At 35.4% G+C, this 17,641-nt stretch overlaps 1 protein-coding gene across 2 annotated transcripts; it reads left to right on the forward strand.

Annotated features, from left to right (window-relative positions):
• The first annotated feature begins 880 nt into the window (after positions 1-880).
• Positions 881-12,938, forward strand: LOC124637718 (rac GTPase-activating protein 1-like). Of its 2 annotated transcripts, none has more exons than XM_047174343.1 (14): positions 881-1,155; positions 2,502-2,704; positions 2,992-3,145; positions 3,498-3,670; positions 4,474-4,575; positions 4,953-5,082; positions 8,100-8,256; positions 8,877-9,006; positions 9,484-9,633; positions 9,982-10,232; positions 10,563-10,692; positions 11,602-11,735; positions 12,178-12,304; positions 12,454-12,938. In XM_047174343.1, the coding sequence occupies exons 1-13, from the start codon at positions 1,044-1,046 to the stop codon at positions 12,209-12,211; spliced, it is 1,860 nt and encodes a 619-aa protein (XP_047030299.1). In that variant the 5' UTR covers positions 881-1,043; the 3' UTR covers positions 12,212-12,304; positions 12,454-12,938. The 2 variants fall into 2 exon arrangements, with proteins under 2 accessions (XP_047030299.1, XP_047030300.1); XM_047174344.1 differs by having other exon boundaries at positions 3,498-3,658.
• The last annotated feature ends 4,703 nt before the right edge of the window (positions 12,939-17,641 follow it).

Here is a 17,641-nt window from a genome sequence, read left to right on the forward strand (position 1 = left end):
GTGATGAAGCCCTTTTGAAATAACTTAACTGAAATGGTAACAAAAATTGTCTTTATTAGTCTGTGTTTTGTTTATTAGAACATCTGTTAGTTCTGATACCCATACCATTAAATAAATCTTTTGAGTGTGAATATACAATTTTATTTTTATTCGCTCATAAGCAATCTGAAGATGACATTGTCTGTCATTGTCATTTTGATAACGTTCAACTGTGACGATTTCAAACCTATACGAGTTGATTCATTCAGTGTTGAATTGTTTTCAGTTGTGATAATCGAGTCGTAACAATGCGATAATGATGACGAAACTTTCATCTTTGGGATAATCTTCGCTCAACTTTATAACCACCTTCAATGATATAGTAATTTAGTTTAATTTTAAAATTTAGTTTAATATTGCATTTTGACACAAATTATGTTTTCAATAACAATAAAAGCCGTTCATGACCATAACTTTTTATAAAAGTTCTGTTGATAAAGAAACAAACGACTGTGACTGATATCATTAATTTATTATTATACTTGGTTTTATAATTTCCCACATTGCAGTCGCATATATTTTTCAATTATAAGTTTCTGCTATTTTAATCACATCAAACTTGAATGGTAACATTTAAGAAACATTCGAAAACCAACACAAAATATTCAGAAGACTATTAAAACAAAACCATAAAGTGTTGAAAAAATTAGAATTCGAATTTTGCATCCACAGCGATGTGATTGTAGGATAAAATAACTTTTGAAGATAAACTTAAACTTATGACAGAGGATATATTTTTATAATTTTACTATTTTTTACATTTGTTGTGCTAACGGATTTCTCTTACGACACATGCATAAGTTTCCGAACGCAACCTGTTTGCATTCCTCTCATCTGTCAGCCATTTCTTGTTTGAGCAAAAAGCCGTTAATTTTCAAGATTGTGCGGTTGAAATAATTTGTTTTGCTGTTCTTTGTAAAGTGAAATGTGAAACTGTGAAATATTTTGCAAAATATTGTAGTGTTTTGTTGTTTACTGTGTGTTTAACAAGAAATTAATACAAAATGAGTTCAGACAATTCGGATTCGGGGCCTGGCTTAACTTTGTCGTTGGTGGCTCAATTCGATGATATAAATCGGTTGAATAATATTCTTAACGACGGGGCGGCTGAAGAATGTAAGTTTGTTAATCTAATTCTGCAAAATAATTCATTTATAATTTCAAACGCGGGTAGAATGCTCGAAACTACCTATCTGATAATTTTTAGTTCCACCTACGTCCCCTTAAAATTGCCAACGTACGTACCGGCCTTACGTTTGATAAATCATACCTTACCTATCATTATTCTGAGATCTAACTCACTTTCCACTTAATAATTGATAATAAAAGCCCAATGGAAACTCATCAACATTTATTACTACATCTGTAATGTTATACAAAATACAAACAGTTATTATTCATTAAAATTTGACCTTGATCAGACATTCATTTCACACGAAATACATAAAATTGTTGCAACTTAGCGCTTTTAGTGCACATGCAAGTGTGGGTAGCTAAGTTGTGGGTTTGCTCGAGTATGTCTATTTATATTCTTTTTGAAATCTATTTATGGACCAAAGCCTCCCAAGGACACAATATAAACATTCTGTGTAACAACAGCATTTCTTCTATTTCTATCTCTATTAAACATTAGTTTAACTAAGTACAAGTTTCTTACATGTTAATTTAATTATTATAGATCTAGTATTGAAAAGGAACATGAATGTTTTTATTTTAGTTGTGTTTTGTTACTACATCTAAGAGAGACTACATGGCCAGTGGGCGGTCTTACATACTTACGAAATCTACATAGGGCTAGATCAAAAAATTAAGAATGAAAGCCAACGTTATTATGATAAAGGACAATGGGCGATTCCGGTCCAAATGTCCACCACGAATGAGACCTACATGGCTAGATAGCCCGTTAAATATAGAACATTTTTTGTTGTGAAAGTAAAAAAATATATAATGCCAGAAAAAAGTTATAGCAAAATCAAATAAAACATTTTATAGATTTTTTCAATTACTTTTCGTGTGTTAGATTTTCGTACTTTCTGTAGCTTCTGACAAAATAGAATTGTTCATTATTAGAGAGAAGACATCACCAGTTACATCGAACTTTCTTAGATCCAGGAACCACTGAGTATATTCAAGCACTTCTGGCGCCTCAATTGGTTAGTGATTCGTGCATCCATCGCATCGGGCAAAAAAATATGGGCTGTTAAAAGTGCGGAAATGGAAGTGGAATAAAATAAAAAATAATAATGATAACATACAAAAACTACCGAAAATTAAGAATACATTTTTGCCTATAACTTTTTTTTGGCATTGTTTTTCTTTTTACTTTCTTAGTAAAAGTTACTCTAAATTAAGTGGACTATTTAATTATATAGGTCTCGTTCGTGGTGGACATTTGGACCAAACTTCATACATTCTTGCCCAATCTCCTTTTTTATAATTACCTACCCTCTTATTCTATCCAGGTTTCCTAGCCTTCCTAAAACAAATGGAATGGGTCCGAGGCCAATGGGCAGCCGCAGAGAAGGAAGCTGCTCGGATACAAGCAGAGTTGGACGAGGCACTCCGAACACTCGCCAAGTGGGAGGCCAAGTTCGCACATGTCAGGAAACTGCTGGATGGAGAGAAGAGAGAAAGGAATATTGTGCTGAAGAAGTATAGTGAACTGGTAATTTAGATGTTTTGTTCATTGTTTATTGCTTAATGGTTGCAGTGTTAAACAAACTACCTACATCACTCTGTTAGGGCGCATCAATCTATGTATTTGAGAAGTCTTATTGTATTTTTGGAAATGAATTATCAATACTTTTTTTGATTGTTGTGAGAAATTATAAGTTCCCTCAAGCTACCAACTTGCACCCAAGTTTGTTTCTTCTTAAGTTCTCTGTGTACTGTTTCACAACAATCCTGCAACCTGAAATCTCCTAAATAATTAACAATTGTTTATCTTTTTAGAGCAAACTTCTTGATATGGCACGAGATCTTCTGTTCAATGACAACAGAGCTAAGCTGAATGATGAGACTCTGCAGAAGCTTGCATTTCTCAATGGTACCGCTCAGCAGGATCACAATGCTAAGCTACATTGTGTGCCTGAACTTAATTCTACAGGTAAAGATAGATGATATACTGACTAATATATACTATATATAATATATACTATATTACTAATATTATAAATGTAAAAGCAATTTTGTTCGGAAAACGCAAGGCAGATGATGAAAAGCAGTTCAGCCTTTATGTTCTTCATTTGCACTTTAACAATCTTAACTGTTAATATGAGATATTTATTTTTTTGGTCCTAATTTTAAAATGGGCCTGTAACTTTGTATTGCACTTAACATCTGAATCTGTTTTGGATGAAAATTCCACTATCTATCCAGGTTCGAAAGTAGTTTCTACAGGACACTAGTAAAACAGCTAGTAAGTAGTGAAATAACATGAAAATATTTCATTTTCTCAGGCACTCTCCTCTCAGAGATGTCATACTCCCGCTCAGAAGACGATTTGGACCTATCCCTGGCTTCCACCCGTCGCTCGTGGGTGGGTCGCGGCGGGTGGAACGCGCGGGAGAACGCGCCCGCCACCAAGAAGCGACGCAGCTCCAGCTCTTCCGCTACCAAGGTAGGACATAAGGTATGGTGGACTGCTTTATTACTCAGTAGTTCGAAAGACTAACTGCCGCAAGCGCGGCTGCTGAGCACGAGTTCTCGGGTTTGATTCCCGGGTGGGGCCGAAATCGCTTTGTGGGTTCTAGAAACTTACACAAAGCAGCCCGGAGTCTGGAAGTTGGTGATTGTTACACCCGTGCATCGGAGAGCACGTAAATATAATGTCTGCTGGAATGGTGGATGGCTTAATTACTCAGTAGTTCTGAAGACGATTTGGACTGGTCCCTGGCATCAACGCTTCGCTCGTGAGTGAGGACAATTGAAGGTTGGACATAAGGTATGGTGGAAGACTTGATTACTCAGTAGTTACTTGTTGTGTGGCTAGTTTTCTTTGTCAGGATCTGCAGCTCACTTGATAATAAAAGACGATCTGATACAGTTCTCGGCACATAACTTGGCGAGAATAGTTAAATAAAAACAAGTCCAGTTTTTAACAAGCAGACATTATTACAAATAAAAGATGTTGATGATGATGATAAAAGGGACCACTTTTGTGTAGCATTTAGTGCACTGTGTGCAAGCTCATATGACTTATTAAAGCACCCAAATCCTTGCCAAGTTATGTCCCGTTGTCTGTTATTTTCTACTTTCACACAAACGTGATGGATTTCGATGAGCCTTGGCAGTAATGAAGGGTTTGTATTTGTAGATAATGTTTGGCTTACAGGGTCTATGTAGTTAGAAATTGACGAACAAAGAAAAACTATCATATAAAATCGATTTTCGCAACAAAATGTTATGTGTGACTGTTTATAATATGTTTAATAGACGGTGGAGTTGCAAGGTGGTAAAGTGCTGGCCACTGCTACCACCACTCTGACGCTGGAACGCGCGCCCACCAGCCACGATCTGAAACCGCCCAATAACTTTGTAAGTTAAAACTTTAATGTAGTAAGATTGTGCAAACATTTCAAGTTATCGAATTATACATTAAAATTAGAGACAACCATTGAGTTTTAGAATCTTCTGTCCTGATATTCCTAATGGCGAGATTACACCAAAATTCACCCAAAAATCTGTACCGTATTTCGCGTGAGCCCACTGCATTTTAGTTCGAGCCCAAAGGCTGCAGTATACGAAAATTGTAGAAATGTTTGCACGCAAGTTTTTATTGTTTTCTAGCAAGTAGACCAGAAGTAGAATTGGTAGAACTCTTACTCAATGACCTTCCATCATATATTTAATTATTAGAAGGTTCTCCCAATTTACTTATTATACAACAGAATAACATTAACATTTGTCGATAGCAACCGATATCAGAGAGCAGTGACGAAGCCCCTGCGCCGCGCAAGTCCTCAGCCCGCCTGTCAGCCAGTCGTATGCAACACAACATGAACATTAAAGAGGAGTGCACACCATCTGCGCCGCCGCGTACTGGTACGTAAATTGTGGAGAATTTCACTGCACTTGGTCGGTATCCTCTAGCAACCGATATCAGATAGCAGTGACGAGGCCCCAGCGCCGCGTAAGTCCTCAGCTCGCCTGTCGGCCAGTCGCATGCAGCACAATATGAACATCAAGGAGTGCACACCTTCTGCGCCGCCGCGTACTGGTAAGATTTCGATTTTGTGACTACAGAATTTGAAAAATATTGAGTAAAATGGAATTGGCAGAAAAATAATCAAAAAAGTTGAGCAGACAATACCTAGTATATTTTCAGGTGTGAAAGAGATTAACACACATACTACTACTTAGATTATATTAGCATTTAAGATTTTATTAGCATTTACTATAAGACAAAAAAATAGTCATATTAAACTTTAAAAAATCCTAGGTAACATTTTCAAAATGTTTGCTTCTGTATTGACTATATATATACATACAGTCATGGACAACTAATTAAAGACACCCCCCCCACTCGAAGTGAAATAAAGTTATGGTACTAACACGAGCTTAAGCACTGTTTAAAATGTAATGTTATTATTATTAAAACAAATATTACATTGTGTTCTTTAAATTAAGGACAAAAAATATTTACTGCCTTTAATACTTTAAATAAAACACTTTATGGGAACTGAACACTAACTTTTGTAGCGGATACTTGGCTGGTCAGCTAATTAAAGACAGTAAGTTTTTTAAGTGAGTAAAATATTTATGAGAACTCAAATTAGGTAATAATTTAGGTTCCCTTCATTAACATTTTTCATTTTAGTCCAATCAATACGACTAAAACAAAATTTCTGGTAAGTAAAATGTTTTAGGCTTTTTTAAATAAAGTTTTATCATGCGCATTCATTCATACCACTTGAACTGTAATAAGAACATGGTAATAAAATTATTATTAAAGATGCCTTGTTAATGCACTAAAAAAATCAAGGTTTGAGAACAACTGAAAACCGACGTCAAGGAAAACTTATCCGCATTAACGGACTTCACGGTGGTGTTATAACGAAAATAGAGAACCAATAATATTATTCGGTACTGTTTTTTCGGAGTCATTTGATGCTAAAAGGACAAAAATTGTGTCTGCAGAACTTTAAGATACAGCCGGGTCGGGAAAACCTGTAGTGCAAGGTGTTTCGGAAGATGTTACTTTTGGAAAAGCACCGCACGTCCATACTGTAGTTGGCGTTTTCTAGCAAAGTTGAAAGTTGCTCTGAACAAGTATTGAAAAATGATTTTTTTATCTGATAAAACTGATCTTTATTTGAAGAATTCTAAAAAAATAATTGATTTCAGTCACTTTCAAAACTTGAGATGTAACCAAAGTACACCAAGAAAGTTCTCAAACGTAGGAGGCGAAAATGTTATAGTGTGGGGCTGGCCGCCACTGTTTAGTGAAAGACCCTTCAGAAAGGTATTATTAAAAATAGGCGAATTCAAGTACTATAATATTTCATAAACAAGCATATCGTTATAAGCTAAGCATAATTTACCGGTCATCTAGACACACGGCAGTGTGTCCGCCAAGTTCGAGCAAAAAAAGCCACACACCGGCCGTGGGTTATATTACACGAACCATTTCGGGCCAAATTCGACCCCCCTGTAACTCAAAATCTATTTTATTTACGCATATCAAATTTCTAGTATCTGTTGAGACCCCCCTCACTTATCTAAAATACAAAATTCTTACTTTAAAAAATAGTTACTTTTTAATGATGTTACTTGGCAAGTTTTAATAGAAAATTAAATACTTGATTTATTGCGTTTAGTAGGTTTATAACAAGGTGTGTAAAAACTTGCCAAGTAACATCATTAAAAAGTAACTATTTTTAACTGAGGTATGTGTATGGAACTTGGTACTTATTCAGATCTCACTTCTTTTATAGGCGAAGCATTCCCATATTATCGAACTTGGCAGTCTTTCACATTTTTGTTTTGGGTGGGATTAGGACTTTCCAAATTAGAAAAGCTCTGAAAAACACTGCAAGAGTAGTAAAAATTACTCTTTAATCGGGCAACATGTGGCGGCTTTGGTTTGACCTATTGCAAATCCAATGAAAAAAAAAACTGGTAATAGGCGAAAAAACTATGGCAATAAGTTGTACATGGAACATCGATCAATTTTACACAGATTTTAATTAAGCATGGAAGAAAATCCCCTTAGCGACTTCTACAAAACTGACCGCTTGCTCGTTCAGGGATGTCGTACTGTTATTGAGGTAAAATGAAATAAACCAAATATTAATACATATTGGAATGTTTAATTATAGTGTAGGGAATGTTGTTGTAGAAAGGTAACTCCTATTTCTCCTACTCCTAACTATTTCTTCCTCTGAGCAAATGGAGTGTCTTTAATTAGATGGCCAGGCTTCGTTATGGATCATACCGCCCGGGATTCGGATAAAGCAAAAAAAAGCTAGGGGCGGGGGATTATTAAATATAGTCATTAGTTTTAACATTTCACAATGCCTTTTTAAATAGTTTAAAATAGAAAAGAAAGTTCCTACGGCAATATAAAAAAAGAAATACAGATGAAATGCCCCGGTAAGTTAAGATTCCAACAGTGTCTGTTATTAGTTGTCCACGACTATAAGTACGCGATTGTGGTCCTACTCGTACTGATGCCTAAAACTGATTTCTACCCAGCGATTCATGCTATATAGTTTTCGCCAAAAAGCTTAGCGAGAATAAAAAACTTTCAACATATTTTTAAGGGCTTATTTAACATACCATTTACTCATGTTAGTAAAATGTGCTTCTCAAATCTTGCAACTCAATTCTGAAGTGATATTTTCATCATCTTCTGAGCCTTTTTCCCAACTAAGTTGGGGTTGGCGTCCAGGCTTACCGGATGTAGCTGAGTACTAGCGTTTTGCAAGGAGCGACTGTCCTATCTGACCTCTTCAACCCAGTTACCCGGGCAACAGCGACTACCTTACCTGACCTCCTCACTCAGCCCAGTTAACCCAATACACCTGAAGCCTGTATTTTATTTCCCCATGTCCCTATAGACACAGACAGCGGCTCGGAGACGCCCCGCGCGGTGCCGCAGCGCACTCCGTCGGTACTCTCAGCGTTCGCCGCGTCGCCGCGCTCGCGTCCGCGGCAGCACAACTTCGTGGCCAAGAACTTCTACAAGCGGGAGACTTGCGGACCTTGTGGGAAGACGTGAGTGGGAACTGTGTATATAAATGATATACGGTTCTTCAAACCATGCAGACAGAAACAGAGTTTGTTCCACCACTTCTTCTTCCCAACAAAAACACATAGGAAGTGGTGAAGGGCGGGCGTTTTGGGGGCTGTCTTTTGTAGATTTGACGTTCAAAAAGTGCTGATTTTCAGCCTACTTTGTATAAATGACTTTTGATTTTGATGAAGTATATGAGTTATTTGGAAAATTCAGGCTTCTAGCTAGGGATGGTTACATGCTTATATTAGTTTCACTTGTAACTATGTATATAAGAAAATCTTGAAATCTTAATTTGACCCACTTCTCAGCCTTTGATCAGGATGAAATTTTGAACACGTTCCGAGTTCTGATGACAATATATGACTAGCTAAGAAACATTACAAAAAACGTATTTTTAAGTACAGAAAGAAGCTACTTAAAAAACTTACCAAGTGTCAATTGCTTATTTGAAAGTTGATGCTATATGTCAGATAATTTCTGCCAGATTTTGTTGTCAGAGATTTGTAAAACCAAAGTTATAATTTATCTGTCAGATAAGTTCTTTAGAGGCTATCAGTAGCCATTATTATATGAATTATGTTATTTTTGTACCTGTTAGTATAAAGTTCGCAAAACTGGGCGTGAAGTGCGAGTGGTGCCGCGCTCAAACACACCCCGAGTGCCGCGCGCTGCTGCCGCTGCCCTGCGTGCCGCCCGGGCCTGCCGCCAGGAGGCCCAACCAGCCCATGGTAAATATTGACTAACGCTAATAGGATAAAAAATCTCATAAACCAATCACCCATATCTTGGGAACACTGCTACATTCAACCCCAACATTTCCACAATTAACTCTAACAAACATCTCCAAATTAACCTTTAATGACAACCTCCACATAACCCTAACTCTAACGAAATGAGTACCATTTTCAACTCTAACGAACACTTCCACATTCCATTGTAACAAACACGTATTTTTTCTTTTCTTTCACAAATAAATAACAAAGAAGATGCAACTGCAACGATTGAATCTTGTATTACATCACTTCGAGTACAAATTTTACCTAGACAAGATGTCACGAGCCCCCACTCTAAATCTTTGTTGCGTTAAATATTTAATCATATGTAAAAAAAAATACATGCTAAATTTTTTTGCCAATCTAAAATGCGGACTACTTAGAACCTCAATTTTATACTTCAAAAACCTTTAAAATACCTTCGTATCTCAGGAGGGTTGTATCTCAGACTACGCACCATCCACCCCGCCGATGGTACCGGCCCTCCTAGTGCACTGCATCAACGAAGTCGAGAAGCGAGGGTTGAACGAGAAGGGGATATACCGCATCAGCGCCACTGATAAGGACGTTAAACGACTTAAGGTATTTTTTTTTATAAATATTTTTTGTGACCCATAGAATAAATTGCACACGATTACAATACAATACATGACTTTAAAAGCAGAAAAGAAAGCTAGTATGTTGGTTTTATTTTGTCACAAACCGTCTTAGAAATGTGTCAATCGTGTGTTATTTTACAGTAATAATGTAATGAACTTTTGAAAGAGTGGTAAGCAAAGCCCTAGAATAACATTTTCCTTATATAAGTTACTGTTATACTGCTGTGTATTGTTGTGTTACCTGTTTCTCTCATTGGCAACAGTCTCTTCCCTAAGTCATCTTGTAGCGGGTCAACGCCCGCGAAAAATACACACAAACTTAATTCCCCAGGAACGTTTCCTCCGCGGCTGCGGTTCCCCGTCCCTCGCGCAGGAGGACGTCCACGTGCTGTGCGGCTGCATCAAGGACTTCCTCCGCTCCCTCCGCGAGCCGCTCGTCAGCGCTGCGCTGTGGGCAGACTTCATGCATGCCGCCACGCTGCACGAGCCCAGCGACGCCTCTGCAGCCATCGTACAAGCCGTGTCGCAGCTGCCGCAGCCCAATAGAGATACTCTAGCGTTCATTGTGCTGCATTTGCAGAAGTGGGTAGATAATGTAGCTTTAGGTTTATAAATTAAAGTGCTTGTTAACGGCTTCTTGAGGGAATTGTATCCACGCAAAAAGTACAAACATCCGAATTGTGTATACTACTTCTTAACAGACTTGGTTAAAAAGTAGTTCTTACTTGAGCTCTAAGCCACTGCGTGTACCAGATTTTTTTTACACTTTATTTAAATCGATTCAGTAGTTTTGGTGTCAAAGCCGAAGCTTCCTTGGGAAACGATTAACACCGGCAAACAGCTAACTTTCAATACATCTGTAACCAGGAAAATCACACATAAATCATACTTACGGATACATAATTTTTACAGGGTAGCAGAAAGCCCGGACTGTGAGATGGGTATCGACAACTTGGCGAAGATATTCGGCCCCACTCTTATTGGGTACGGGCTCATGTCACAACCCACTGAGATGTACAATGCTACTGCGCAGATGTTCAATGTGAGTATCTATCTAATCTAATTTTATCACTCTAAGGTTTTCTGTTAGAGAACCCAACTCTTATTTAAGCTCGCCTTTGTACATAATATTTCTGCATTGTGTGTATAATAAAACATATTTGTGTGTGTGCAATAAAGAATAAATTGAGGTATTTATCGTGCTAGAAAAAGAAAAAAATATATATATGTCGGATGGGCGGCGAAACATCAGGATGGCACTATTGTCCGACATCAGCTAGGGTAATCGCACAAAGAGATAACTCAAAAAGAACTCAAAACTCAAAAACGTTTATTCAAATTAGTCAGAACAAAAGACAGCCCCCAAAACGCCCGCCCTTCGCCACTTCCTAAGTGTTTTGGCTGGGGAGAAGAAGTGGCGGAACAAACTCCCCAGCAACACATGTCTGTCTGTTAGGTTAGAAGAACCTTACCATACGATAGACGTTACAATAACCTTTATACAATATGGACCTACAATGGTACTACAACACAACACTAGGTACACAATAACACAAGGTACACTAGACGTGACGTAGGGCAGTTTCGAGATGTGTGCAACACGACGACTCAACGAAGACTGAGCTCCGCCGACGCCACGCTGACCACCACGACTCTGCCAAGCGCGCCAAAATGTTGTTTCACCGGAAACGCCACCAGAGGGCGCGCTTGCGTCTCGTTTAGTGTCCGTACTATTGACCGTCTCCGACATATATTTCAAGCAATGACATAAAAAGGCAAGGCCCAGACTGCAGTGGAGAAGGTTTCAAACAACCAATAGAATGTCTTCGCTCAGACATGCTACTGAGTTTGTTTCCTCTTTGATTTACTTTAGCTGTTTCGATCAATTTTGAAACCATGATTTTTTGAGGCTCTTTAACTCGGCTGATCACCAAATGGTGCCATTCCCCAGGTGATGCAGCTCCTCCTGCGCTTGCCATGTGACTACTGGTCGCAGTGGGCGTGCCCGGGCACAGACGCGGGCTCGCCGCTGGGCGCCACGCTCCCAAGACCTAGAGGATTCTTCTTCTCGCCCGCTGATACTGGGTGAGTTGTATAGCTTGTATATGTATATATAGGAGTTGTTTTCTACTGAAGAAGAAATCACTCAATCCTCACTTGCCACTCATTTGAATAGACAACGTGAAAATTCATAGTAGAAACAGTTGTTTTACGAAAACTGAAATTTATTTTGTCGGTAATCTAGGGTATAAGAGGAACTATCATTATCAACTATTTTTTAATATTAGATAAAATATAATTCATTAATTATTTACTGATTTTTAATATTTTTTTTTTTAAAGGAACAGAATTTCGTGACGACTATAAAAAAATCTTTTTGAAATAAATTCCTCAGTAACATATATGTTTTGCGCTGTTATTGGCAATAGCATCAATGCCTGCATTTTACGTTAAAAAGTGTTTATTTACATTCCTCTTTGACATAAGCAGAAGCTTTTCTAAAGCTGTAAATATTTCAATATTTCAGAGTATCCAGAAAAAAGAGGAACTACTTCCAGTGACAATCTTCATCGACCTTATTGTTAGTACATTAGAGTTCATTTTCGTTTGTTCATTGAAAAGAACATTTAAGTTAACCATTACTTCGTAAATTCTAACCGTCTTACCACAAAAACTTTTAAACGTCAGTTTAAGACTTGTCTAAAAAAATGACAAATTATGACGTTGACATATGGTTCATTTTGCAGCCAACATTTTTTTAGACAAGTGTAAAACAGGGGTTAAAGTTTTTGTAGTAAGGCCATAACTTTTTATTTATAACTTACGATGTTAGTTTTGTTTTTTTTTCTTTCATACTAATTAATATAATTTTGACTAACTTAAGTTATAGATCATTATTAACTCAGTGACATTTTCTGTAAATTAGGTTTATTGATATTTCTTTAAGATTTTTTTTCGTTAGTTTTAGATACAAGTTGTAGTTATTTTTCAAAAACGTTTCTTTTTTTAATTTACATCTCATACCATATGGAGGGAAAATATTCGATTTAAGTTAAAAAAAAAATCCTAAAATATCTATTGAACCAAATCCCTATCTTCTCATACACAAGATACCTCCAACGCTCAAGAAAAAGGCTATATTGTATAGTTTGCATTTCAAAACACATTTTCAAACAAAGTGATATATTCTGTCACATCTTCTGTAATTAATATATGTTATATTATGTAAGCGTTGAGATTGTTCATGTTTTTCCTAAATATAAATAAAGTATTAAAAATAAAAACCAATCCCAGTTTTTTTTTTATCCGACTTTTCAAAAAAGACGAGTTGTGTATTCTAACAATCTCATAACTTACAATGTGTACTTAATTTTCTATAGGTAAGTTTAATATTATTTGTGTATAAATTTCCCTTTACGAATACTGGTTGTATCCACTTTTTTATTATTAAAAATGGATATAAATCTGGTTTAGTATTCTTTCTTATAGCTAACTTTATGATAGTGAAAAAAGCCTTCGAAAAACGCCCTCTATATTTTACTCCATATTCCTACGCCAGCAGGTCAACCTACTCGAATCTGTCAAATTTTACCAATCGAACAATAGCCTTCCACTATTCAATAAGGTTGAAAATCTATTGAAGAAAATTGACGGATTAAGTTAGGTTTGTGTGCTGTCGTCAAACTCAAACTATTTTATTTATTTCAAATAGGCCTATAAAAGCTCTTTCGAAACGTCAAAGTTGGCACGGTTCCAAAGAGTTGGTCTCATGGAGAAGAACCGGCAAGAAACTCCATGAACACTCTTTTTAAAAGAAAATAAAATTAATTAAATATTTCATACAGTTTTCTATCTAGTCCTGAGAATGTTATACAATACAAATTGAGCTAAAAATGTAGGTATTAATAAATTATACAAAATAATTTTAGTGCAATTGTTACTAGAATACGTCTGCACCTATATGTCACAGTCGGATTGTATTATCCGCCATATTACATTACGACTAGCCGTTATCTAAAATGCGGCGGTTTAAGGATTAACTGTCATTGTAATCATAAAGTTAGCTATAAGAATAATCCCGTAGTATTAATTTTCTTTTACATACGTATTATAAGTTCTTGTTTCCGTTATCATGACGTCACGCTACCGCCTACGATCAACGACTTTGTAATATATCTCTGTATACATAGTTATTGTTATAAATATTTGACGGAAATTAAGGAAAACACTCCAAATTCTTGAAGTTTTTTTTATAAGGTGAAAGTCCCCGAAAATTCGTATCTCTCATCGTAATAAGGGCATGATTACTTGCACAAAAGTGTCTGCGAATTATACAAGATTAATATAGATCTCGCCAAACTTTGTCGTCACAAGTCATTGCGCTAGTCGTTGCGCAGAAACAAATTTTAGTTATCAGTAAGTGACGGAGATGTGGGCCAAATGTGCGTATGTGCGCTAGTTTTGCAAGAGCTTGACAAAAGTAAAAATTGTGGGAATTTCATATTTTTTGTGTATAAAATTATATTTGTAAGTTTTGTTACATTTTTAGATTACCTTTCTGAATAATTCCTTCACAGATAGTTTGTATGTTTCATGCAGTTTTATTATACTAAATAAGTAGTGTTCAAGCCAGTGTATACCTTATATAAATTAAGCTTACTATTTGGAAGGTTACGGGAACAATATTATTAGCCACTAAGATTCTAGCTTAGTTACAACTAAATAGAGATATATGTATTTTCTAACATATATTGATGCCAGAACTTCGCAAAAATACAGACAAAGAAATCGCGAAATGTGCCTTACATATTTCTAAATTGAGAACTGACATCAATATAGAACTTTTTTCTATCCACCGATAGTTTTAAAATCTGGTTTTAACTGGATTTATAAGTACAGTCAACTTCGGGTCCGTGGTAACAGTTTTATAGGAAAATCGTACTTATTACTATTGAGTTAAGGTGCATAACAGTTACCACTGATGTGCAGTCTACCGTACAAGTATTTAGCTTTAGAAAAACTTACTTTCCTCTCGATGAATCATTTTTACTCATCTGTCTAAGAAGGGTAGACTTTATTGTTATATTTTTACGAAGTAGACGCCACAAAATGTTTAGTACAATTATGTTTATTTTATAGCAAAAATCAAGTATGGCCGGAGTACAATAATATAGCCATCTGAACGATTATTTTGCAGTAAATTAAAAGAATTTATGTCCTGTGTCAATTTAAGTTCTTTGGCGGCTTATCATCACGTAAACCTAGTCATGGACTAGTAAGTAGTACATAATTAGTTATTCTAACCATGTATACTGTACCTATGTTAGATATTAGTTTAGTTTAGTTAGATATTTGTAATCATTGACTGTAAATGAAATAAACTTGTCTAACTCATTTTTGTGTTTTTTTTTTAAAGACTCATAAACAAGAACTATCTTTAGAAATCTCAGAGGTTCGGTGTTTCAAGAAAGAATGATGTAAAGAATGACCATAATCAGATAAAAAAACTCTTGTTCCTACATTTTGCAGGTTTTCTTTTGCTGAGCGATAAAAAAATTATCTCTGAGAAATTCGATTCGATTATGGGAAAATATTTTTAATTTTTGTGAGTACAGATGGTTAAAAAAACACGATAATATCTAATTTTCAAGTCACGCTGTCTTTATTCCAGAAATAAATTATAAACACATTGAGCAAATAATTTGAAAAACAAAACTATATCTGTGATTCAATTTAAATCTTTACAATTTTAATATTTAATTTAATATAATATGTAAATACAATTTAGTTTATATAAATAAGAATATTCTGCCTAAAACATAATATCAATATTCGAGATTAAATTACAGCCAAATTATATTTTCCTATAATAAAATTATCCAATCACTGGGTTATCTTTTCTTATATAAAAGTGCAATTTTTACCTACTACATATTTTTATTAATAAATATAATATTATCGACATTTTATATGTCAACATGGTAACACCCCTATTCAGTTATCGATGTTCTTAGCTTAAAATTAAGACAGATAAAAAACGGTAGTTTTATTTTTGAAATAATAAATTAATAGGATAAGGAAATAAACCTAGTTATGCCAAAAATAACATTACAAGAATACCTACCATAACAAAGTTCAATGAACTAGTACAAGTTTTTTTTTTACGTTTAGTATTTTGGTTCGAGTCATAAGTCTTCAGCGGAGTAATCTGAGTATTTGACCTCACGGATTATGTATTTATTTCTAGGGTATAATTAGTAGATAAACCGCGGGCAAAATTACTCCATGGAAAGCGCTCAGAAGTCAAACAGTAAATTTTTGGGATATTTTTGGCATGCCTGGGTCAAATCGGAATGAGGGCAACAAAATTAAAATCAAAAGTTTTACACAAGTCACAGTCAATAATAATAGCTATTTCAAAAAGAAAAAAACAATATCACTATATTAGTAAAAAATCAATATTTACCTCACTAAAAGAATTATATCAACTCAGTGAAACTAAGTAAATGGTAACTAGGTGACAAAAAAAACATTACCGCTGTGCATTTTCAGTGAACCTACGTTTTTTTACTTCTAAATCTATTAAGATTCTTTGGTAAAGGATACAGGTATGTTTCATACAAAAATTCTTAGGCCTCCATTAAAACTTTCTACTGTATTGGTAACTGTAAAATGTGTTATTTCGTGATGTCTGGGTAAAAATCAACCAGATTATATTCTAACGGTGAGTTGCACCATTTAACTATGATGATAACCGAACAAATTGTCAAATAGTTGTCAAATCACCGATTTCAATAATCGGCAAGTACGCAACTGGTTATGGTTTGGGTCTTGCGCCTGATCTCTCTCCGATGATGTCGGATTGCCGTCCCTTCGGGCTATGAGAGTGAAGGAATAGGGAGTGCACCTGTGTCCAAGCAAATGCTTGTGCACTATAATATGTCCTGCGCAGTTGGCTGATTTCCTTACATGAGATTAGCCGCCGTAGCCGATAATCGGCTAGGAGGACATCGTTATAGTTAAATGGTACAATTGGGTCTTATTGTATTAATCATCATCATCCTCCGAGCCTTTTCCCAATCATGTTGGGGTCGGCTTCCAGTCTAACCGGATTCAGCTGAGTACCAGTGCTTTACAAGAAGCGACTGCCTATCTGACCTCCTCAACCCAGTAACCCGGGCAACCCGATACCCCTTGGTTAGACTGGTGTCAGACTGTCTTATTGTACTAATGAACTTACAAAATTTTATGTTGGATGCCAAAAATTGTCTACGTATATTTGAATATAATTACAATATGATGATATTACTATTAAACGTTAAGGCTTTTATGTGATATCGTCAAAAAGTTTAAACTAATCTGCTTTTCTAGTATAAAATGACATTACCTACTTTAGTCTATTATCGTATCTACAATAAATAAAGTAAGACCTGTAAACGGTGCTATTAATTATTATTAATAATAAATAATCGTATGAAAACATACCTCGTATCGCGAGACTAGCCGTCTTATTAATAATATATATTTTTTATAGATATATAGTTACACTACTTTGGCTGAGGCATCTAGATTAATTCACATTTTAACTTAAATAAATTATCGATAAGGAACAATTATATGACTTACGTTTTTATTCCAAATCACCACTTATGTATGAGCGTTTAAAATTTATTGAAGTTCTGAACGTAACGTTAAAATAAATCTTCACAAGAATTATAAATTAATTCCTTCAAAACTGTTGCTTAAAATAGTTATTTTTTAAGTGAAATTTCAAACGCTCAAACATTAATTGGCTTCACAAATATTTCGAATGTATCAATTTTATATTCACATCGGCTTTCTTAAATATTTTTTATTACTTTAACTTTAAAAAATAAATAAATTATTCAAATTAAATAAGGTAAAATTCGTTTATAAATGCCAAAAACCCTGATGTAAAAAGGTAACCATAATTATTATGACATTTACTTAATATTAAAGTATTATGGCAA

The sequence above is a fragment of the Helicoverpa zea genome, chromosome 16, assembly GCF_022581195.2.
Source record: "Helicoverpa zea isolate HzStark_Cry1AcR chromosome 16, ilHelZeax1.1, whole genome shotgun sequence".
Taxonomy (NCBI): Eukaryota; Metazoa; Arthropoda; class Insecta; order Lepidoptera; family Noctuidae; genus Helicoverpa; species Helicoverpa zea.